This window comes from Canis lupus, chromosome 1, assembly GCF_011100685.1.
Source record: "Canis lupus familiaris isolate Mischka breed German Shepherd chromosome 1, alternate assembly UU_Cfam_GSD_1.0, whole genome shotgun sequence".
Classification (NCBI taxonomy): Eukaryota; Metazoa; Chordata; class Mammalia; order Carnivora; family Canidae; genus Canis; species Canis lupus.
This window is the reverse complement of record NC_049222.1, coordinates 87,504,176-87,527,711: the sequence shown is the minus strand read 5'-3', so window position 1 is coordinate 87,527,711 and position 23,536 is coordinate 87,504,176. Positions and strand designations below refer to the sequence as shown.

Here is a 23,536-nt window from a genome sequence, read left to right as displayed (position 1 = left end):
TTGGCCTTGGGCACCTGGCCGAAGCCTTTTTTCCATGGATGCCATCATCGTACTTTTCCCTGTTAAATGCAGTATGCAAAGGACATCTTCATTAAAATGTGTGCATGCTTGGGCCAACCTTAATGCCCACTTTGAGTCACCACCAAGAGCAATGGGGGCATTTTCTTGATGCCCTCACCACACTTTGAAGTCTGTTTGAAGAAGAAAAACCACAAAGCAACTGCCAAAACCAGAGAGAAATTTTGACTTACTGAAGTATTGTTCCAGTTTATGTTATTCTTTTTTTTTTTTTGAGAGAGAGAGAGAGAGAGAGAAAGGGGGGAGGAGAAGAGGGAGAAGGATAGAGAGAATCTTAAGCAGGCTCCAAGTCCAGCAATGAGCCTGATGAGGGGCTTGATCTCATGACCCTGGGATCATAACCTGAGCCAGAATCAAGAGTTGGATGCTTAACAGATGGAGCCACCCAGATGGCCCCAGTTTATATCATTCATGATCTACCTTTGTTTGGGCCCTTTTCGTATCTTACTCAGATGGTACCAACAGACTATTAATTGGGTTTGTCTCTATCCCCCCTCTAATCCATTCCACACAGTTGATTGAATGGTCTTTCTACAAAGTAAATAGGATTCTATTACCTCTTAAAACCCTGAAATAGCTTCTCCTCACCAGTAAGATGACAACTCAACTTTTGATATTTCTGGAGTCTGTACACTGCTAATCTGAAAATTCAGCTGTGGGATTTGAGCTTTGGGAATAACATAATGACACAGTTTAGGAGCAACCATTTTGCAGATGCAGAGTCTGGAGCCTGCAGAGGGAAACTAATTTGCTAACGATTATATACCTGAAAGCACCAGAGCCAAACTTAGAGGACAAGACAATCAGGAAGGAAGAATCTTTGATAATGAACTATATACTAACCTCAACTTACTGTGGTTATGTGAAGTTAGTCATTTGTTGTTTAGTGACTGGATACAAGTGGAGACTTCTCTGTCCTATCCTGGAGACAGGCTGTTCTGTATCTTATGTGTGAGAAGCCCGAGACTAATGTAATGTCAAGGATCCACTATTTCCCCAGAGTGACTCCCCAGATTCTCAGATGCCCAATGTTCCTTTTAATTAATTAAAAGGCAAACAAATATTTCGTTTGACAATTAGAAGCCCTTAGAACAACTCTTAGGTTGAGTGATGTTTCATTTTAAACTCACATGTAATGAACTGACTGATGCTGATGGTTTGTAGAAAGCACTAGTTGGATAGAAAGTTGGAGAAGGGGGCGCTGGGGTGGCTCAGTTGGCTAAGTATCTGCTTTCAGCTTGAGTCATGATCCCAGGGTCCTAGGATTGAGCCCCACATCAGGCTCCCTGCTCAGTGGCGAGTCTGCTTCTCCCTCTCCCTGTCACTTCCCATACTTGTGCTCTCTATCTCTGTCAAAAAATAAATGAAATCTTTAAAAAAAAATGGGGCACCTGGGTGGCTCAGTTGGTTAAGCATCTGCCTTCAGCTGGGCTCAGGATTGCTGGATCCTGGGATCCAGCCCCATGTTGGGCTCCTGGCTCAGGGAGGAGTCTACTTCTTCCTCTCCCTCTGCGTCTTCCCCTCACTCATGCTCTCTGTCTTTGTCTCAAATGAATAAATAAAATCTTAAAAAAAAAAACACACACAAAAATTGGGGAAGATGTGAATGAGACACGGGAAAGTGACCAACAGAAGGAATGCAATGGATAGGGACTAACTTTGCATGACTTTTTACTGAGGATAAACTCCAGATACAAATGGCTTCTGTCAGCTGAGAGCTGTGAAAATAATATCTCTCATCTCATCTGAATATGTAGCCTAGAAAAGTGGTTCACCTGGACTTTTCCTGAGGGTTCTATCTAGTAATGGGAAGGTAATGAAAATGATCTTGGAGAAGCTGCCTGTAACTGGGAAGGAAGCATCCTCATGGGGAGCATTTATCATATTGGTTCACTTTCTCTTTATTTTATTTTATTGTTTTCAATTTTTAAAATCCACTCTAGAATCTTGAGCTAGATATGGTAAAACAGAAGATCCCAATACACATACAAAAGGAATCAGGAGGAGGGTGGTGCAGTGAGATTGTTGTGCGAGGCATTTTATGTGTGACATTTCATAAAGACAGATTAACCTAAGAAAATCCTAACTAGACTAATTCCTTGGATACATGGACAACACAGTTTACTTAAGTATTCTCTTTTCTCAGTCTTCATCAAGGTGCTGAAGACAGAAGCTTTTCCACTACACCCTTACCTTGATTCCCCTTACCCTTCTTTTTTCCCATAGCATATCACTTTCTAAAGCATTATACAAGGTGTTTATTATGTTAAATTACTATTTACTCTCTAACCCTGCTAAAATAACGTAAGTTCTGTAACCACAAACATTTTTGTCTATTTTGTTGACAGGTGTGTTTTTGTCAGTACCTAGAACAGTGCCTAGAACATAGTAGGTTTCTAAAAAATATTTGTTGAGGGGCACCTGGGTGGGTCAGTCAGTTAAGCATTTGACTCTCGATTTTGGCTCAGTTCATGAACTCAGGGTTGTGAGATTGAGCCCCATATCGGGCTCCATGCTTAGTGGGGAGTCTGCTTGAGATTCTCTCCCCCTCTGCCCCTCCCCCACCTCATGTGCTCTCTCTCCAAACTAACTAAATAAATCTTTAAAAAAAGACTTGTTGAATGGCTGAACACGTAATGTTAGTTGGATGAAAGAATGTAATTAAAAAACAAAGAGAACAATGTCAAATAACATTGAAAATCTGTCAGACTCTCAAGGGGTCCCCCCATTTGGTGGAGCTCAGTTACAGAAATACTACAGCTATGTTATCCAATATGGTAGCTGTTAGCCACATGTGGCAATTTGAATTTAAATTAATTACAGCTAAGTACATTTAAAATTCAAATCCTCAGTCATACTAGCCATAGTTCAAGTGCTCAGTGACTATCTGACTGGACAGATAGAGAACATTTCCATCATCATGGAAAGTTCTACTGGATAGCAATGATATTGAGGTAAACAGGGTTGCCAAGCTCTTTACTTTGGGCAGAAACTAGCAGGACATTTAGGTGAAAAATCCTCAGCAGTTTTGGCTGTGTCTCTAATTTCTCTCCCTTCCTTCTCTTGATTATGAATATGCCCAAGAGTAAAAATTGTTATGTGTTGCCAATGAATACAGGGACTACCACATGGTTAGGTAGCTTCTCTGCTGCCAAAATTAAAGGGAAAAACACATCTTCTGTGCTCATTCCAAGTGAAATCCCATCAACGACTATTGCATGTACACAGGCAAGAGAAATAGTTGGATTTTTATTGTTTTGGGCCCTCTATTAAAGAGAAAATCAGAGCTGGACTTAGATGTATGAGCTTCTTGGGCAGGTAAAAACACAGGCACCTCTTTAACTGACATGTCTTAAAGGTTGGTCCAACATTTATTCAGAGAAGTTAACCAGCATGTGAGAGAAAGGAGAAAGCTGAAAGCTGTTGTTAAGAGTAACTCAGCCCTGGGGCAAGCAAATCTCCTGCAGTTATTGAGTCTCAAGTTCCTAGAGGCATTGCAGCAGTGTAGCTGCTAGAAGCTTAGTTAGCTTCCAACCCCAATGTGCCTGGACAGACCATTCCCTAGTAGTGAGATGTTGAGCAAACTTCTTAATCTCTCTGTCCTCAATTTCCTTATCTATTAGATGTGGCCAATTATCACAGCTACCCCATAGAGCTTATGACATATAGTGTTTAGGTCAGGTTCTTGCATGCAGAATCTTTAAAAATATTAATTTCAATTTTTCAAGTATGCTTTTGGGAAGAGGGTCAGAGGTGCAGGGTAGGGGGTGGGGTGAGGGAGAGGGTGGGGTAAATCTCAATTCTCTGCCAAAGTAATTTGTCAAAGATTCCTTCTAAGTCCATATCCTACTCTATGAGATGTTGGAACAAGTATAATTTTATTTTATTTTTAGACGGATTAGTGATGGATTAATTCCTTGCTGTTTTAAAATTATTCTTTCTTATAAATTATCCGTAGACAACTGCTCAGTTAATCTGTCCCACAATCCAGCCTCAAACAGTATCCCCCAAAAAGACCCTCTTGTTTTTGATATACTATATATTATGCCTGTAGGGAGACTCATATTTGTCAGACAGTTTAGACCGATGTACTTCACAGTGTTGATGAAATATTATTTACCAGACATCTTTTAGGCAGATAAATTTCTTATTTTTCCTTTGGCTTCATAATTCAATGTGTTATTTGATGATTGCCGGATAGTGATATATGGGGTTATCTATAACATTTTGTCTTCCGTCGAGAATAAAAGTAGACATACATGGCATGTTGACTGTACATTTCCTTCTTTTCATCATTATTAATCCATCACAGCAATCTTGCCCCTGAGCCCAAATGTGCCCTCAGACTCATTCTCAACACAATATTCTAGGATGCCAGGACTAGTTGATTGTTGTTGACACTCAAGATGAAATCTATTTGTCATCCCTGCGCTAGAGATAATGAGATCTCAAACACACTATTAAATGGTGAATACCAAGGATATCATAGGGCTGACGAACTCCAAATTCTAGGTTTGTCTCCAAGACACTGAACTATGACTTCCATGAATTTTAAGGAATCGATCTTTTACTACTTACTTTAGGGGTCACTGCTTATGTATGGATATTTAATTTGCATTGAATATACCCAGAAAATGCAACAAATAGGTGGATCAGCTCTAGGACAGTTGCCCAGCAATTAGGACAATTAAAGAAGAAGCTTTATTGAAGTTGAGGGAGACTTTTCTTGACAACAGTAATAAAGACGTGAGTTAACCTTGGAATACTACTTTAATGCATCTTTAGTGTGTCTCTGGTGGAAGAAGCTTTTATAGCAGGTGGCCACTGTTGTATTTAGTTTTTATGAATCCTGTGGTCCGTAATCAACAATGAGAATTGCGTGGGGACTCTAATGTAAATCCATTAAGAACATTGCAAACATTATCTATTATTAATGATACTCCTGGGTGAGATGTTAATCCACTCTATTTCTAGAAGCTGCAGGTTCTCATGTCAGCCAGGATGATTCAAAATTCATCTCCTCTAAGGTAGAGGGATTAAATACCAGGGCATTTTATTATCTGTGGCTCCCTCAGATACATTTTAAATGTATTTGTGAAAAAAAATGTATTTGTGGATTTTAAAGCCCTCGCTACTTCTTTTCATGAAAGAAAGCTACCTTGTAGAAGCAGTGAAGGAAATGTACATGTACATTTCATGCTAAGGCAGAGAGGCATATGGCAGCAGTGGGGAGGACAATTTAGCTTGGTTGTCTGGTGAATGGAACGTTCATTGAGATGGTCTTAGAGAGAGGCTGGGGCCAGAATGGAAAAGGTCTTGAGTCTAACCAAGCAAAGGAATATGGACTTGACCTGTGGATTAATGGTCTTCAACTGGGTTCCACAAGGAAGCCCCTAGAATTTGAAGAGGTGCTCCAAAGCTGCTCAGAGCTGCCTTAGTGGGTGAGAGCCAGGCAGAGAGAGGAGGGCTCTAGACCAGTGGTTCTCAAGTTATGGTCCCTGGATCAACAGCATCAGCATCTTCTGGGAACTCCTTGGAAATGCAAATCACCTGGCCAATCAGACTGAATTAGAAAAACTGATATGAAGCCCAGCTCTTTGATTTTTAATAAGCTCTCCAGGTGATTTTGATTCAAGACAAATACTTAAGAACCCCTGGTCTAGGCCTTCCACCCTGGCTTCACCAGAGCAAACATGTATTTTGTCTGTTTTATATATTGTACTTCTGAGGTTTCATATGGGGAGGGACCCAAGAGCTCTAAGAAAGTGAAATTAATGCTACCAGGTAAGTGGGACTTTAGGAATCTTAAATGGTTGTCCCCTGGAATTATGAAATCAAAGGAAAATGAGCTGAAAATTTCTAATGGGGAACTTAGTGGCCTTGATGATTGTCAGTGGTGTCTCCGACAGCAGAGAGAGCCATCATTCACAACTAGCACCATTTTGGTTTTAAACACTTTTATATTTCTCATTCTCTTTTTCTTTTCTCTTTTGAAATTGGTCATACATTTTGAACTAGTCAGAAAATCATTTTCAAAAGAAATAAGGAAGTGAACTGAATGCCCTTAAGAAATCCATGTAAATAAAAATATGAACAGAGAAATCTACCAGTCCTTTCAAAATGAGTATTTTTGTGGTGTGGCTTTCCTTCCCTTCAAGGGAGGGATTTTCAAGTCTAACAGATGTTTGGAACCAAGAATAGCTGTGATCAAGAAATAAATGAGATGATTCGTGCTAAATAGACTTTTCAAGTCAACTGGGTTCCAGAGACAAAACTTGGCAGAAGGTACAAAGTGCTTGTGGTAACAATGCAAGGGCTGGTGTGCTGAGCATATACATGAGGCACAGAAAGTGAGGAAGCTCTTTCTGAAAACATCAGAGAAGTATGAAGACAGTTCATTCATATACATTTAGAAAGAGTTTCTGAAGGCATGGACCATGGACTACTCTGGTTGGAATCACCGGGACTCCTTTTTAAAGATTTACTACCTTTTTAGAGAGAAAGGGAGAGAGCCAGCAAGCAGGTGGAGGGGCAGAGAAAGAGGGAGAGAGAATCTCAAGCAACTCCCTGCTGAGTATGGAGCCTTCTGCAGGGCTTGACCTCAAAATCCTGAGGTCACGACAGAGCCCAAATCGAGTCTGATGCTTAATTGACTGAGCCCCCCAGAGGCCCCGGAATCCCTATGGTTTTGGTTTCAAGCAGTTTCTGCACCCTATCCCAGGTGCACTGAATAAGAATATTCAGGGGAAGGCTGTCTCCTAACATTCTCAGGCATGCTGCAGTGTGATAACCACATGCCTATTTTGAATGTTTTCTGTGTAACAAGTGGCCAGGAAGTTAGCTAAGCAAATCTCAGAGAACATAGTTAATCCATCCTTTGAAATCTTCACTTGGCATTGATGGGCTGTCTAAAAGTCGTGGGCAGTGGTACTCCGAAAAACGATTTCTTTGTCATAATGGATTATGCGGCTCTGTGTATTTTTCTGATGTTTGCTGTTTATATTCAAGGCCACACTTTCCCAACTTGGAGCTGAGCAATTCTAAAGCAAATTTAATCAATGTGGAGAACTGACTAACCAATTGAGATCAATAAAACTTTTCCTCTCACTCATACTTTCTTCCATGAATGCTAGGTAATTGTTTTAAAATCAGTGCTTCATTCTCTCCATGCTGACACAACATGGAGGGATCAAGCAGCAAACTGGAAGACATCAGTATATTATTATGAAGTTTCCTAAATAAATGAAGCTACTCTAGCCTTGTGAAACTTGGGAGACAACGACACAGGTATCTACATAGCAATATGTTTAATATATTCTACAACGGGAAAAATTGCAATATAAAAATTGCAATTTAGTAATTATAGGCATTAGTATATATATATAATCATATATAATTTCATTAATTTGCCATTTAAATTGATTTTATTAAACTGAAATATTTAAATTCAATATATAAATATATTAATGTATAATATATAATTGATATAATATTAGTACATAAAATATATACTAACTTATCTATAATGCATTTATATTATATTGATATATTAATTATAATTTTATATATTATTAATATAATATATTAAAATATATATAAATTTGAGTATATATAAATTCAACGTAATAATATGTATACACACATACACACTATCTGATAAAATTATCTCTTTTACTAACTTCCTTCAATACTCTGCAGACTGATTCTTTTTTTTCAACATATCTGTGTTGAGTTACATAAAAGGGCCAAATATTAGCTTTTTCTTGGTCATTCAAGAAACTGACCCTCAGTTTGGATCCAGTTTTTGATGGAAAAGGAAAACAGTAGCAACAGAGTCACTATATTGCCATTTTGTGGGTAATTAACAGAGTTGTTCCATTGAATATATTCTTTTTTTTTTTCTTTTTCATTGAATATATTCTTAGGAGGAATACCACACTCAGATACTTTGTCCTCTGGGCTCTTGAAACACTTACCACAGCACACCTGACCTTCTAGTTATCTGTATTCATGCCTATGTTTTAATTTCCTCATAGAATCTCTGCTAGGGGCAAGTCTTGCTCATTCTCTAAAAGTTCCATGCAGAGCATAGGCACTCAATAAATGTTAACTTAGAAAACAGTTGACAAAAACAACACTTTTTGTAAATAAAGCCCCCAGTATCCTTTGTCTGTACAAGGTATTTCCAACTGTCTTTCCTTCCCTTCTGAGGAAGTTACAAAACAGAATCAAGTTTTGACATGCCCTCTTATAGAAAATTCTGGAAAAGAGACAAGATAAGATAAAATTAATGAAAACTGAAATGGACACTTGGAGTCAGCATGCTTGATATTTGTTTCCTTCTTTCTCTCTTGACATTCCAATTATGTCTAAATCATACTGGGATACAAACCACTGAGATCAATTACTTTCTTTCAGCAGATCTCATAGAGACAAATGATAGGGCTGTGACATCCTTCAGCCTTAGACGGAAATCTTAAGCAGCAGAAGAAAACATTAGTAACCATGGCACAGAGTGATAGGCCCTACAGAAAAGAGACTACGTCTGGATTTCTAAAATGGCTAGTTTTCTGGTGACTCCCTCCTGATTTTGGTCATTTTGAGGTGTACTTGGAGAGAATCAAACTTTTGTTACATCTGTGATATAGTGATATAATTTGAAGCCCTGCAACATATTTTTCCTTGTTCATCTCTACTTTGTCTTCCATTTATGCCTTTACCTCAGCTAATCGAAAATGTAGGGACCTTTATTAAGCTCCCTTTAAACAAGGATGATAATCAGATTAAAAAATATTTTATTTATTTATTCATGAGAGACACAGAGAGAGAGAGGCAGAGACATAGGCAGAGGGAGAAGCAGGCTCCCCGCAGGGAGCCCGATACGGGACTTGATCCTGGGACTCTGGGATCACAACCTGAGCCAAAGGCAGATAGATGCTCAACCACCGAGCCACCCAGGCACCCTGATAATCAAATTTTTTATTTGAAATATATTATCTATTCCTGTCCTCAAGAGCAGGCCATTCCTCAGTGTTTCTCCACAAATCTGACACATAAGAATGTGAAAGTCGGGCCACATAGGACTCCCTGCAGGGAGCCTGCTTCTCCCTCTACCAATGTCTCTGCCTCTCTGTGTGTGTGTCTTTCATGAATAAATAAAATCTTAAAAAAAAAAAAGAATGTGAAAATCTATTGATGTCTGCTCCGTGGATAATTTCCCAGAAGTTATCAATAGACTACCTTAAGATCTTTAAGGCTTTCTGCTACTACAGGTTCTGCTTCTTATCCTAGGCTCTCTAAAAAGGGTAAATCCAGATAATTATTTTCGGAGAAAAAGACACTAAAATAAATGTAAGGATCAGCAGTAAAATCCAGATAAACAAGGAGCATCATTTCAGAATGAACATTCATTCAGATGCCTTTTCCACGCTGACATTTTTCATCTGTGCGGCACTTTCTCACTGATAAATGAGGAGCAAGACCACGTTTCTCTGCAATCTGAGACTTAGTTTATTAATTTTCAAGCCATCTCTGACTTTGCAGGTACCTATAGCCTGAAAGGTGTTCCTGACTATGGGTGATGTTGGTCAGTTTGCTTGGTCAACAGCAAAAAGTGGAATCTTTGTATCTGAAAACTTAGGTAATCAAATCTAATACCCCTTTGGTAGTATTAATCTGTTTCTCTTTTCAGTGTTTTGTCATTCATGGTTTAGAAAAAAAATTTTGATAATATTTTTAAGGAATGAAATGAGTTAGGGAAAGTGACTTGTGACTCATTCTAAACTATGACAGATGAGAAATAGAAAATCAAGTACAACAATAAGGGAAAAAGAAAGTTTGGCCATTTCTTTTGGGTAGCATGTACCATGGAGCAGAGACAGAGAAGGCAAGAGTAAGAATTTAATTGCAAATGCCTCCTAGTTTACCCAAACCCATTTGTGTTGGGATAGATATGGCCTGTCTTCCTCTACCTCAAATAATCTCATCTACAAAAGTTAATTAGTTTTGCCAATTATAATTTGCTTCCATAGTGATGCCCTTTCAAATTTATATTCTTGGAAGATGGTTAATAACAGGGAGTTTAAAGGCAAAATTATCAAGTTCACAAAAGTTAAAATGCAAGGTGTATAAATTTCATTCACTCCTTTAAGATTATAAAATGAAAAACTTTATAGCTGAATACACACATTTATAGTTCTTGGACCTGTATTATTTATTTAACAAACTGTAAATGAGTTTAAAACATTTTAAAACATATTTAAATTAGTAAAATAACTGAAAAGTAAAAATCAATGATTACAAACTCTGATTCAGGTTCCGTAAAAAAGGTGTATGTGTTTTCTATCATCGATTTTATATGTACAACTACACTCATTTATTTATATAGATTTGTTTATGTGAACATATAGTTATACATTGATATTTATTTTTAGTGAAACATATCCCAACTTTGTTGGATTTTTTAGAACTTAAAGAAGAAATTCTTGGTGAAGAAAGTCTAAAATAGGCTCATTTTTGTTTGTTTTTGTTTTTTTCAGCATAGAGAAAACACACTCCTGCAAAATAATATTCTTTGGAAATGCTTTTTTAAATTGGCTGCACATGTGTGGCCAAATTCTTACTCAAGCTAAATAAACATGATTAATTCTGGCAGTTATTCACATGATCCAGAGAAACGCCATGGATTCATTTGATCATGATAAATTTATAATTCCTCTCATGGAGCAAGGGCATAGTTTTATTATAATACCATATAAAATAAATAAATATAGATTTATATATTTGGATTGACAAATACAAAGCTTCTCAATACAAAGCTTCTCTTGGAGTTTCAATTTTCCTGTTTCTAAATGTTTCTTAAATTTTTTAAAGTTTTAATTTTAATAATTCCCAACATAAGAAATTATAACTCAATTCTTTATCATCATGCTAGTTATCTGCATGCCTTTGGGTTCTTTGAAAATCAACTATGGTTTGTGTGTTTGCAAAGATCCTATATAGATTATGCTTTTGCAGGGCACCTGGGGGGCTCAGTGATTGAGTGGCTGCCTTTAGCTCAGGGCGTGATCCAGGGAGCCTACTTCTCCTTCTGCCTTTGTTTCTGCCTCTCTCCTGACTAAATAAATAAAATCTTTTTTTTTTAAAAAAGAGAGATTTTGTGTATTTTAGTCATAAAATAACCATAACTAAAACTAAACTTTCATTTTAAAAGTAAAATTGCTGATTAAAGTTAAAAGGGCATATTTCTGACTCTTAATTTGTATCTGTGTCAGGGGAAGAAAAAGAATCCACATGATGCCTGAAACTAATATTACACTATGTGTTAACTAACTGGAATTTAAATAAAAACTTTTTAAAAAGTCTTAAAAGAAAGGGTTGGGGAAAGGAACCCACTTTGGTCAGCTTGGACATTGGTTTACCACCAGGAATGCATTGATTTTATCTTTTGAGAATACATGGAATAATACAAAAAATTTAGAAATTATAGTGCAAAGAGGAAGCTGAAGGAAACTTAAGTGCACTTGTATTAAAAGACAGTATCATTGAAGTACTACATAAGAAACACGAAGGCACATACCACAAAATCCATTTCAGCGAATTTTTATAATAGACCAGAAAGAATCCTGGCACAAGATCCTGGGCCATGTGGCCTTGGGGAAGCACATAACTGCCCTGTGTATCTGTCCCCTAGCTTAAATAATACAGACACACCCTCCCACCCCACCCAAGCTCTAAAATGTGTAACATTTCCACTGTATAAAAAACAGAAGCAGGAAGAATTGGAAAATTGTAACATTTTCAAAGTATACAACCCCCAATAAGGACAAAAAGTAGGCCCTGGGTTCAGACCTTCATTGTGTACAGACCTAGGAAACCTGAAATACTGTGATGAGCAGCTCACTTTTCATCAATTTTCTGAAAAGGAAATGTGCATCCTGAATGCAACCTTGTCTCTACTTTTCGGAAATACAGTAAAATAATTACAAGCACTGGGAGGCAAAAAAGTAAGCCAAAGCTAAAAACTGTATAAGTACTTTAGTTATTTTTGAAAAAGGAACACGTTGCTATATTTGAATCAATGAGAACTATGGCTAAATTTTTAATAAAAGCAAAGAACAGCTGAGGATCCTGAACTCTGTCTGGTTGGTAAACGACATGAAGGCTTTGGGCAAATGTTCTTTTCAGTTTTCTAGCTATAGAACAAACCAATATTTACAATGAAGGGAAAAGATAAAAGTAATTTATATTTGCCAGGAAGCAAACTCCAATTTCATGCTCAGCAATATTGGTTTTTTAAAAAATTTATTTATTTTTTGTTTTTTGTTTTTGTTTTCATATCAATAGCTTTCACAGGCCTGAAATCACTTTAACTGTTTGCAATGTTACCTGGAGGGCTGGTGACTTTCCTATGCCCCCTTTGCCACTTTAGGTTCACACACTTACCAGAGAAGGGTCTGTGTTAATGGCTCACCTGGAGCGCTGCTGGGCTGCCTGGCAGACAGGTGGAGGAGGGCATGTCCTGCAGTCGGCAGGCTCACTGATCACTCTCTGTTATCATTACATACTGGTCTACTTACAGACTTTCTATGAGCTCTTTGAGGGTAGGAATAGTTGTTATGCTTTTTCCCATCTCAGTGCATGGCACCCAGGAGCCACTTTGTGTATGTTTGTAAAAGGGATGAATAAAAGGTCCCATTTCCTTTGGGGCTCCTTTCTCCCACCAGTTTCATGTGTTAGGAGAATTGATTAGGTCAGGAAGTTCCTTATTTAAAAATTCAATGACTTGGGATGCCTGCCTGGCTCAGTCAGAAGAGCATGTGATTCTTAATCTCAGGGTTGTGAGTTAGAGCCCCATGTTGGGTATAGAGATAAAAAACTTTCTTAAACATTTTTTTTTAAATAAAACTTTTTACAACATTTAAAAAAAATTCAATGACTCCTCCTGAGTTTTTCTCCTCACACACATTCATGCCTTGAGATGACTTACTTTGATCTAATAATATGCAAGAGTGCTTGGATTTTACTATTCATCAGGAGAGAACTCAGACTGGCAGGGAAGTATGGGAAGGGAAGCCCTCCTTGGGGCTGGGACTTTGGATTGTTGAAAGTAGCAATGGGGAATATATAGACCAAGGAAAGTGCATGGGAAGGGCGAGGAGTCCAGGAAGGGTGTACAGAGGACCAGAGTGGTTAGTGGCTCTGCTTTCTAAGCGAATTTAGGGGGATTTGGCAACACGGGCCACTAAAAGGTCTTGTAAATGTTTGGCCTTTGTAAACCTGCAGCAGTTCAGTGAAGCTATATATCCCAGCCTCTCCCAAGGTACTAACCTGAACTATATGATCCAGGTTAGCTTTGCTTTATGTGTTAAAGCCCAGTCCCTGTTTCTCCTTAGTGGGAGGAGCAAAAAAGAGAAGAAATGAAGAGAAAGGATACCAAGTCCTACAACCTCCTCCTTTCCTTTTGTCTGTATAAGACTGGTCTAGTGGAGCTTTCATGGAATTTCTCATTTAGGACATTTAGACATTTATAATATGTTCCCCTGCTCTTCCCCAGCACCTTCCCATACCAAACATCGCAATCAACTGATATCATCTTCCCAAGCTTGGCACACAGGCTTTGTACTCAAAGGTCTCTTACAGGGCCTGACAAATTACCTACCCGCCTTCTTCTGAATATTTATGCCCAAAAGCCAGGATGTCCGATGCCCGTCCACTCCCATCACAGACAACAACTGGCACGGGAGGGGTGTCTCGAAGGTACTCCAAGACAATTGAGATCACATTGGGTCCTCCTTCCACAATGAGCGCCACCACCGGAACACCTTGACCGATTCCTGCATGAAAAAAGGAAAAGAAAAGGAAAAAAAAGAGAAAAGAACACAAAGCCAGCAAACCAAAGAAACAAAAAGGGGAACAAAAAGCACAAACTAAAATTACTGAGCAAGGGGGAGATAACAACATATAGGGATAAAATATGGAGCAAAAATTTTATACAACATCCTCCAGCAGAATCTTCCCACCAGAGAGTCTATGTGATTTTGCCCTCTCCCCAGAGCTCCCGCAGTGCTGGGGCCGGGGATGGCACCCACTGCCATAGTTTACAGGGATAGGGGGTGCATAGGGTGAGGAGGGAGAGAAAGGAATTGGTTAGTAGATGAAGCCCTGAGCCAGCAGCCAAAAGACTTTAACCAAGTCTCACATGAACCCAGTGGTTCAGTTTCTTATACAAAAAATGGGAATTTAAAATGGGCTGGATCCTTGACATCATCACAGTGCTGAGAAAACACCTGAATGGTTCTCTTTATCAAAGACTATTCGAGACAACTGGGGGCAGGTTTGCACTTGTCAGGTCAACTATTGGCTGCATTAGGGTCTATCCATAAGTGACCATAAATGATCAGCTTGATTATTGGTTCTTAACAGCTTAACAGTCATGATAAAGAACACAGTAGATGTGGTACCTGCCATCTGCCACCTGCTACTTGCCATTACTGTGTCATTTACCACTGAGCAAGGTGCCACCAAGCACATAAGGGGTGGTCCGGAAACAGTTGTTGAATTCAGGGGGTGCCACAGACCTTTTCTAAAGAATTTAAGCTATTAATGGTGAGCTAGAAGATGTAAAAATTCCCCTAATGCCAGCACTCACACATGGTTTGACCTAACATATTAAAGAGGAATATTAATGTCTCTCGCCCCTGAGAGATGTGATGAGAAAGAAATGAAGCGCATTTTCGAGCAACCTCTCAAGTGTCATCATAGTTCATTGAGTCACTTCTCTTGCTCATTTTGGTATCATACTGCATTTTCTCACTCTTCACCTTCCCAGAACAACTAAGGAATTGACCAGTACCATAAAAATGAGATGGCTTTTTACTGAGCAGTTAACTTAAAAAACAAATAATCAAGATTCTGTACCACTTCTGTAAATATGAACTAAAAAAACCCAAAAAAGGCCTTTAGCAATCCCAGTTTTTCCCCTTTCCCCTCCTGCTGTGTTTTTTTTTCTTTCATCCAGAAACTGCTGTCCTGTGAGAAATAATAGTTGGAGGTTTGCTTTCTTGTTCCATTAATAAGCGATTGTATTTGACTTGGGTGACCTGTTACACTTCTACAGTGCATCGGTATTCTGGGGCCTTTTATTTCCTAAGTCAATGTTTTTCATGGTTTCATTTTCATCTTAAAGGAATGATCCAAAATGTCAGTTACACAAAAATCAATGTTTTAAAAATGTAAGAAAATGACGATTGGGGGTCCCAAGATTTCTTTTTTTGTGCTGCAGAAGGAATCAGAGGAGAGGGATGACCTGTGATGCCATCCAATGTTTCTGTGGATGGAGAAGTTTTGAGAATTACCCCTTCAAATCCAAGGAGAGGGAAGTGAAAGGTCAAAGCAGCTCCTCTTTGGCCCAAAAACCCTTAATGATTCAGGCAAAATGTCACTTTAAAATTCTACGTGTCTATGAAGGAAATATTTTTCCCACTGCTGATTATGAGGATTAAAGAAATTCCTGTTGAAAGGCTCTTTGAAAACTAAAGGCTAACTTGAAATGTTAATACAACACACTTCTTTTGGAAGACAACTTGCTGACATATGACATACCCACCCCTATGTGGATCACTATTTTAATATGCCTTGAAAAAGAGTCTCTACTCCAATGTTTCAAATTCTTTTATGAGGTATTCCCCAAAGAACTATGCCATCTAATTTTCCCCTTTTCCTTGCTTCAGTGCATGCTATCGTATTGTTGCATATCAAGGAACAATGCACTGTACTTGCTGTTTTATACCAAATGGTATGTTGAGACTTATTTCTAGGTTCTTCCAAGAGAGCCCTTTGCCAAATTCTGGTCTTGAGCACTGATTCTGTCAGTGGGATCTTTACTCCAACTCACAGACCAACTGTGATCCACTCAATGTTCTCATGGAGAAGTCCTAGAATGAGCCTTCATGAATTTCCAGTGATCTACAATCTATCAGACAATAGGCAAGATGGCTGGAAGCCTCTCTTCCCTTTGAAAGGATACAGAGGTGCAAAGGATCAAGTTTCATAGGATGACTTGAGAGCAATAAACTGTCTAATGGTTTCATATCAATGTATTTATTAATGAACCAAATTGTTGTAACCCCTAGAAACACAGAGAAATTTTAGATGATCAAATTTCCTATATTTGGAATTAAGCCATTATCGCTTAAAGGATGAAAACAACTACATTAATTTATATTATTATTAAGATCTAGTGGTAAAAATTGAAAGAACTATCAAGATATCATCTCCCTTTTCAAAAATACTGAATATATCTGGCTTCCAAATTCTCTCCCATTTCCTACAGTGATAATACATGGAGATTTGTTCCATAGATAATAAAAGCCCTTATAGTTTAAAATAATAAGTACTTTTGAATTTCTTAGTTATGGGAGGTAGAGCATGAGGCTATATCTAAAAATATCATGTTCTATGTAAACTAAACCTACCACAATATGGTAATATTAAGTCTTTCTGTCAGGAGACACACACACACACACACACACACACACACACACACACACAGCCTTTGTTTCTGAGCAAAGAAATGATATCCAGTAGTAATGAATGAAAGCAGTGGTTCATGGCCTAGTTTTTGGAGACAAGGATCTCTGAATACATTTGTAAATCTGATGAAAGCTAGTGACCCTTTCTCCAGAAAAATAAACACATATGTGGATAGTCACAAAAATGTTTGTATGTCATTTCAAGAGTTTATGGATCTTTGAAAGTGATTTATGTAAAACCTGCAAATGGACTCTTTACAAAATTTTACCCTAAATTAAGCATATTGTTATAGCTGCATAGATTTTCAGTTTGCGCTGTTTTATGAAGCTCACTGAGGCCTGTGAAAGAAGTTCTAGAATGGGTTTTCAAAAGAAACTCTATGCCCAAGGGAACTATATCATACTATTGCTGTCCACTAACTGGCTAAACTTCCAGAATAAATACTATCTTTAGGATGTCACTCTTCCCTTCGGTTTCTCTCTTATTTTTCTTTATTTCTTCTGTTCACACTTTAGTTTCTAAGTTATGTTTTGGACACAGGATATCAAAGATGTCCTAGAGAAAGTCACAAATATAAAAATAGAATCTGTGGCCTATGACTTCATTAGTAAAGAAAAAGCTTTTTAAAATATCAAGAACAGTATATTTTCTATTAATGACATAAAACATTTTTCTTTCTGGACTCTACTACATATTAGCTTGATTCACATGGCCCAATACTATTTTCTTCATGCCCCAAACAAAATAAATGTAAATCCTTTTGAAGATAATTGCAAATTTATACCATGTTCAGCTAAACCTACTAGCCATTCACAACAAAAAAAAATAGTTGTTCATATTTACAGTCTTAAAAAAATATCTCTATTATTCAGGAAACTTTTTTCACTTTATCTAGTGCCCTCAGGGACTTTTGTGGTGTGTGTGAATATATTTCCTGTGCTTTTGGGGAAAAATAGGTTAATTCCTTAGTTATAATTTTTTGTTTTCTACCATAACCAATGGCTTTCAGTAGTTCTCAGAGATTTCCATTAGAATTTAATTTTACAGTGATGTAGAGTTGCTTAAGCAGGAAGAGGCAAGATGTTTGCCACACTCTTGAGCTTTTGCAATGTTGGAACTGGAAGCATAGCCTTCAAAACTGTGGGCTGGGATAATGGATTTAACAGCAACATTCTACAAGATTCCAGGTTGACATAGGGCTTTCAAATTGCAAGCCAAACCCCAATTAATTGTTCTTTGCAGAAGATAACCTCTTAGACTCTTGTCACATTTTTGTTCTGACTGCTATGTACTTTAACCTGGGCTCTCAAAAGGCAGAAAGTGTCAAAATTGGCTTAAGCAAAAACTGAGTTGGGTGTTGTGGGGAAGGGAGGTGGCAGGAATAGAAGAATGTCTTAAAATTCCAAAAGGCTTCTCCTCATTCTTTCTCTCTTTATTTCTGCTGACATAAGATCATAATCTATGATCAGTTCAGGCACTTGTAAAAATATTCGGTCTTGTAGTAAAATGCCTGGATAACATGAGAATTTTGATCCAAGTAAATTAACACTTTAGTTTTATGTCAACATCACTATATATGATCTAAGATGCCTATGGGCCTAAGGAGTAATATATTTGCTGTTGGGAAATGGTTCACATTTACATGAAGAAGGAGCATAGAGGGTTGATTATATAGGTAGGCCATAATGACCTAGGCCTCAAATCATGTGATTATTACAGTAGAGGCCATTTAGAAAGGAAATTCAAACTTTCTGTGAGAGATGATTTCCTAAAGAATGCATTCAAGACTGAGACTGTCAATGGTGGGTGGGCATTTCTGTCAAGCCCCCAAAGTTGTGTGACAACAACATGAACACAGTTAATACATTGGCCTTGCAGCACTGGGATTATGTGATTCTTGATGATTTGCTAGTTTGTGTGGAGAATTCATATGCTTTGAAATTACGGATATGGTAAGACTTTACCAGTATATGTTTCATGACTTTAAAGTTGCATAATTAAAATTTGCATAAAGTTATAAAGCATTGAACATGTTCCCTTCATCCAGCTTCTCACTTGAATAGCCCAGTCTTTGGTTCAATGGTTGACTCTACCAAGGGAATACTGGTCACTATTTCCTGCATTTGGACTACATAACAAGGCCATAAAAACTCAACAACTACCCAAGATTTTGCATTTTTCAAACAGAACCTTGCACGGACATGGGGAGGTATTAGCAATTACTATAGTGATGGGAAGAGAAGCAGTAAGTTGTTTGCCTCATTTTAATGGACACCAATTTGCTACCCACTTGAGAAGTAATGGCTGAAGTTTGCATAATACACAACTTTCAACCGATAGTTTCAGAAAGACATTCTTGATATTCTTACCTATTTTTAAAAAAGATTTTATTTATTTATTCATGAGAGACACACACACACACACACAGAGACAGAAATGCAGAGACACAGGCAGAGGGAGAAGCAGGCTCCATGCAGGAAGCCCAATGGGGGAATCAATCCTGGGACTCCAGGATCATGCCCTGGATGGAAGGCAGGCGCTCAATGGTTGCCTCCAGGGATTCCCCCTCTTATCTATTTAGTACATCTCTTCTATGATCAGAAAAATTGTGGATAGATTTATGGAAAGTACATAAATCTGGTAATCACGGTGTGAAACTGATGACACTCAAAACTATTCTTGTTTATTAAGTTCAAGGTGCTTCTTATAATTAGAGAGATTCATAGCACATGAATATGCAGATACAACTATAGAATATTATTGCCCAGAGACAGAATACTTTAGTATGCTGTACTTTGCAAAAGGAAACTCAATTGGAAATCTTCAAGCTATGAAAGAATAGAGCGAGCCTAAGAAAATATCTAGGGAACAACATAAGAAAAAAATATCTAAGGTATGACATAAGCAAACATTTTTTCTTCTTCTGAAAAGATGATCTTTCAGTTTTCTGTGGAAGCAGATGTTTTAGATATGACCTTCATGTTTTAGAGGTAGAATATACTATCTATTCAAGACAATAGGATGGCCTTACTTGGAACTGGGTAATAAACCCAATTATCTTTTAGTGAATCCAAGTGATATAACCAATTGGTGAATGCCAAACCCACTGCAGACCACTCCTTTGTGTCATTATAAATTACTATAATGTCTGTCACTATAATTCTGCACCTAAATTGATGCTTAGGGAAGCATTTGGAGTATAAAGTACCTGACAAACTATTAGGCAGTGAAAACAAAGCCGCATGCAACAAGATGCTTCGCTTCTGGATACTTATGGTTCTCAAGTGGGAAGGAAGTTCTTGGAAAGATGGTTGGGGTCTTTCCCTATGGTTGGGACTTCCCAAAGTATAAATTTCCAATTCCCTTTAGGACTTTCCCCCTGCTTTAGGTGAAAATAATGTGAATTTCTTAAATGTCTTTTCCTGTCATCACCAATTCCTATGGCAACTCCTTTACTGATATTTAACTTAATGGGTCCCCTCCATATACAGTCCTTCTCATTTATAGCTAATGCCAATATGCCAGAATCAACACACATGTGTATTTTATCTTGATATTTAAAATCTCAGCAAATTTGGCTAGAGATAGATGGTTGTAAGACATTAAAGATACAGAGTTTGAAATAATATGAATGCCTCTCTTAGTGATAAGTGATTTAAAGTTGATGATATAGCATTTCCTTTCCTGGGGACAGAGAATGTAAAATCTATCAAACTAATATGGAAAATCTCTTTTTGTCCATCTTGTTTTCAATACTGTTGAGTTAATCTATTTTGTGCATTATCAATGCTACCAGTGTTTTCATAGGAACGCTGTACTAGCTCTCACCGACTGGCTTTCAATTTGGAGATTGTCTTGTTTTGATTTTCTATCTGGCAATCAGAGGGCAAAGGACAGACTGGGAGGGTGGATGAGTGGATTAAATGAGGTACCTGTAGGCCATCCAAAGAGGTGACTGTAGTATGTGTCCTGGAAACACCTGTCATGTCCTCCATGTTATGCTTCCCTATTGGAGAATTGACCTGTCCACAGAAGGTTGGCCTTACTTGGCTTCTTTCAAAGCTTACTGGACTAGAGGTGGATTCCAGACTTGCAGTGGGCCACATTGGGCTTCCTGGAATTGGAGTGGAAACCCTCAGGCCTGAAGTGAGTAACTGGAGAGTGGATTGGTGGGGAGTGAAGCCTCTATGAGCCGTGGCTGTGGTGGGATCTTGAAGGGTGATTAAAAAAGTAAAGAAGACTGGATGCAGGAAGAAAGGAAGGGGCAGAGGGTACCACAGAGAAGAGATCATGTGGCCTGAGAGGGAGGGAGAGGCCTGTGTGTGTGTGTGTGTGCAGGAGAGAGAGACAGAGATTGAGAGAGAGAGAGAGAGATATTATTTACAATTAGTCATTATTGTGTGGGAAAGAAATGTGTGGGAAAACACTTAGAAAAGAGGAGTCTGGCACTTAAGAACCATATGGTTAAACAAAAACAGATATAAAGATGCTTATTTATATTTATTAAGCCTATAAAAGATTTCTACTTTAAATACACATAAATATTCATGAGGATGAAAGAAGAATAAATGCATTTCATATTTTTAAACCAAAAGAGGCTCTGACAAATAATTTGAAACATATTTTTCCAAAGTTTGAATGTTCTCTCATACAGCCCAATAATATGCTTAGGAAGACAGTTTTTTTTTCCTTGTATCCAAAAGGCTAAAACTTTCTTTTTTGGGGTAGGTGAAGGGAAGGGAAGTTACTAGGTGACTTTTTCTATCACTCCCCAAATGCCTTCTACCATGAGCCTCTCCTTAGTTCTTCAACCAGCTTGGAAGGGCTTTTTGAGTTCTGTGGGTTGGACAAAGATGCAAATGCCAAATAACAAAACCCATAAACTGACTCCAAGTATATTATATGCTAATAAAGTAACTTGGCTTTTGACTTAGTCAATGAGAAACAGTTATTCCCTTATGGCCAGCCAGTTCTGATTGAAATATCCTGCTATTAGTGTTTGCCTATTACCAAGACATTCAAGGAACATTCTATGTGAATCATTTCAATAGAAAGGGAATAGCCAATCCCATGGGCTGTGGTGCAAGTATTACTTTCATAAAAGGAAAGAGCCAGCATTTTCTTTGAGGGGCATTGTTTGCCGGCTGAATGTTTTAATGTAATTGATCTAAGTCTACGAGAAAACTCGCCCAAACAAAGCTACAGGCTTCTTGGTTTCTTGTCTGTTCAAAAACCACATCAAAAAGCACCCCTTGCCTTCTCAAATAGAAGGTAATCAGAGTGGTCCTAACTCATTTTACTTTATAATACTTTGTCTATCCTCCCCTATAAATGTGCCAGGATCTAGGTCCACAGCCCAAACAAGTTCCTTTGGTTTCTTGATGGAATTAGCAGGCAGCAGAGCAGCCCAGGGAATTGTGGATTGAACATAACATGGAAAGATCTAGTCCACAGTGGAGGGAAGATAGAGGGGGGAGAGGTAGATGGTACGAAAGAGAAAGGTTGCAGGTAATGGCAAAATGGCAGCATGTATGTTAATTTGCCCTTCCTCCAAAAACCTCTTTGTACTAGTTGAGACAGGCTGCAATTACTTCTTCCTGCCCCAAATGTGAAAATGTGAAAAGGTCTTTCTCTCTTTAAGGAATGGTCTTTCTGACTCTGTGTGAGGAACTCACACTCATCTCCAATTCCCAGGCTCAATGACAAATCTTCCTGAGCCCTTTCCCCTCTTACCCCACCAGGCAGAAGTAACCATCCTCACTTGTGATTCCTCATAGCATTTGCTTTTTCTAAAAGCCCAAGTCAATGAATATGTCTTTATAAATGTGTCCATCAATTACTTTGTTATAAATAAAACCATTCTCATAGTACCTTTCCTCTCTCTTGAAGTTTTGTCTCATTGATTACATGTTTGAGCACCTCTTTTCTCTATTTAGGTAGGTTTGTCTTTGTATTCCCTGCATGCCATACAGTGCTGTACATGTAGTAGTTGCTCACTAAAACTTGAGGCATGGAAGGCAGGCAGGAAAGGGAGGACACTGAATTACCATCAGGCTACCTCCTTATTTCTTATAGGTTAAATGATTATGTAATTAATTTCCCCAGAAAGTTTTAGATGTTTTGTGACACAAGCAATTTCCCTCAATTAACTGGCCTGAGCTCCAGGGCACTGAGATCTGATTTAAATCCTCATTAAGTTATTCTAAATGCCCAGTTTCTATGCTCATTGGTATGCTCATTCCTGTGGACTACTAGAAGTACTTCCTGACTAATTTCCCAGCCTCCACAATAGTCATCACCAGCTAGTTTTCATCATAAATACAGTCTTTTCTGTAGCCTTCTTTAGTGGGTTCCCATTGCTTAGAGACAAAAGCCCATACCTTTCATGTGACAGGAAGGGTTCCCCATGTTCTGGCCCCAGCCTTCATCTGCAGCTTTGTCTCCCACAAGAACCCTCTGTTCACCCTAACTCTGGTCTCATCAGACTATTGTGATCCACCATCTAGGATTCTTAGCCATCCTAATTTTTAGAAGGGAGTATCTCTCCCCACTCCCGGTTCCATGAGGAAGAATGAGGTCTCCCAGCTTCTCCAGGGGCCCTGAGCCTAAAGCCATGTGTGGTGGGGTGGGGGTGGGGTGAAGGCTCCTTGTGGAATGCTGCCTTCTTTGGAGGAGCCATCAAGCCCATTTGACCAAGAGACTTAAAGCCATACCTGCTAACTTGCCCAACAAAAAAGTGATATTTTGAGTCCCATTGAGTACTTCTCTTTTTTTAATTTCTCAAATTGTTCAGAGTTTGGATGAGGAAGACAGATGCTAATATTGTGGCCCCTCAGAGACCCCAACTCAATCTCCAAATTTCAGTTCAAACATTACTACTTCCTGAGGCACTTCCTAGCTCCCTTGGGTAGTATTAATCATTCAT

At 38.3% G+C, this 23,536-nt stretch overlaps 1 protein-coding gene and 1 long non-coding RNA gene across 16 annotated transcripts in view; one reads left to right on the top strand and one right to left on the bottom strand.

The window, feature by feature from the left end:
• Positions 1-23,536, bottom strand: part of TRPM3 (transient receptor potential cation channel subfamily M member 3) — a 492,032-nt gene that overhangs the window by 165,708 nt on the left and 302,788 nt on the right. For 10 of the 11 annotated variants that reach the window (XM_038527093.1, XM_038527094.1, XM_038527095.1 and 7 more), the window contains one exon: positions 13,739-13,913. In XM_038527093.1, coding sequence (XP_038383021.1) covers positions 13,739-13,913 — 175 coding nt within the window. Of the gene's footprint in view, positions 1-13,734; positions 13,914-23,536 lie in introns of those variants that run through there. The other variant, XM_038527103.1, reaches the window with a different exon arrangement.
• LOC111096727 overlaps positions 1-23,536 on the top strand; it is a 130,907-nt gene that overhangs the window by 12,799 nt on the left and 94,572 nt on the right. The window lies entirely within an intron of this gene.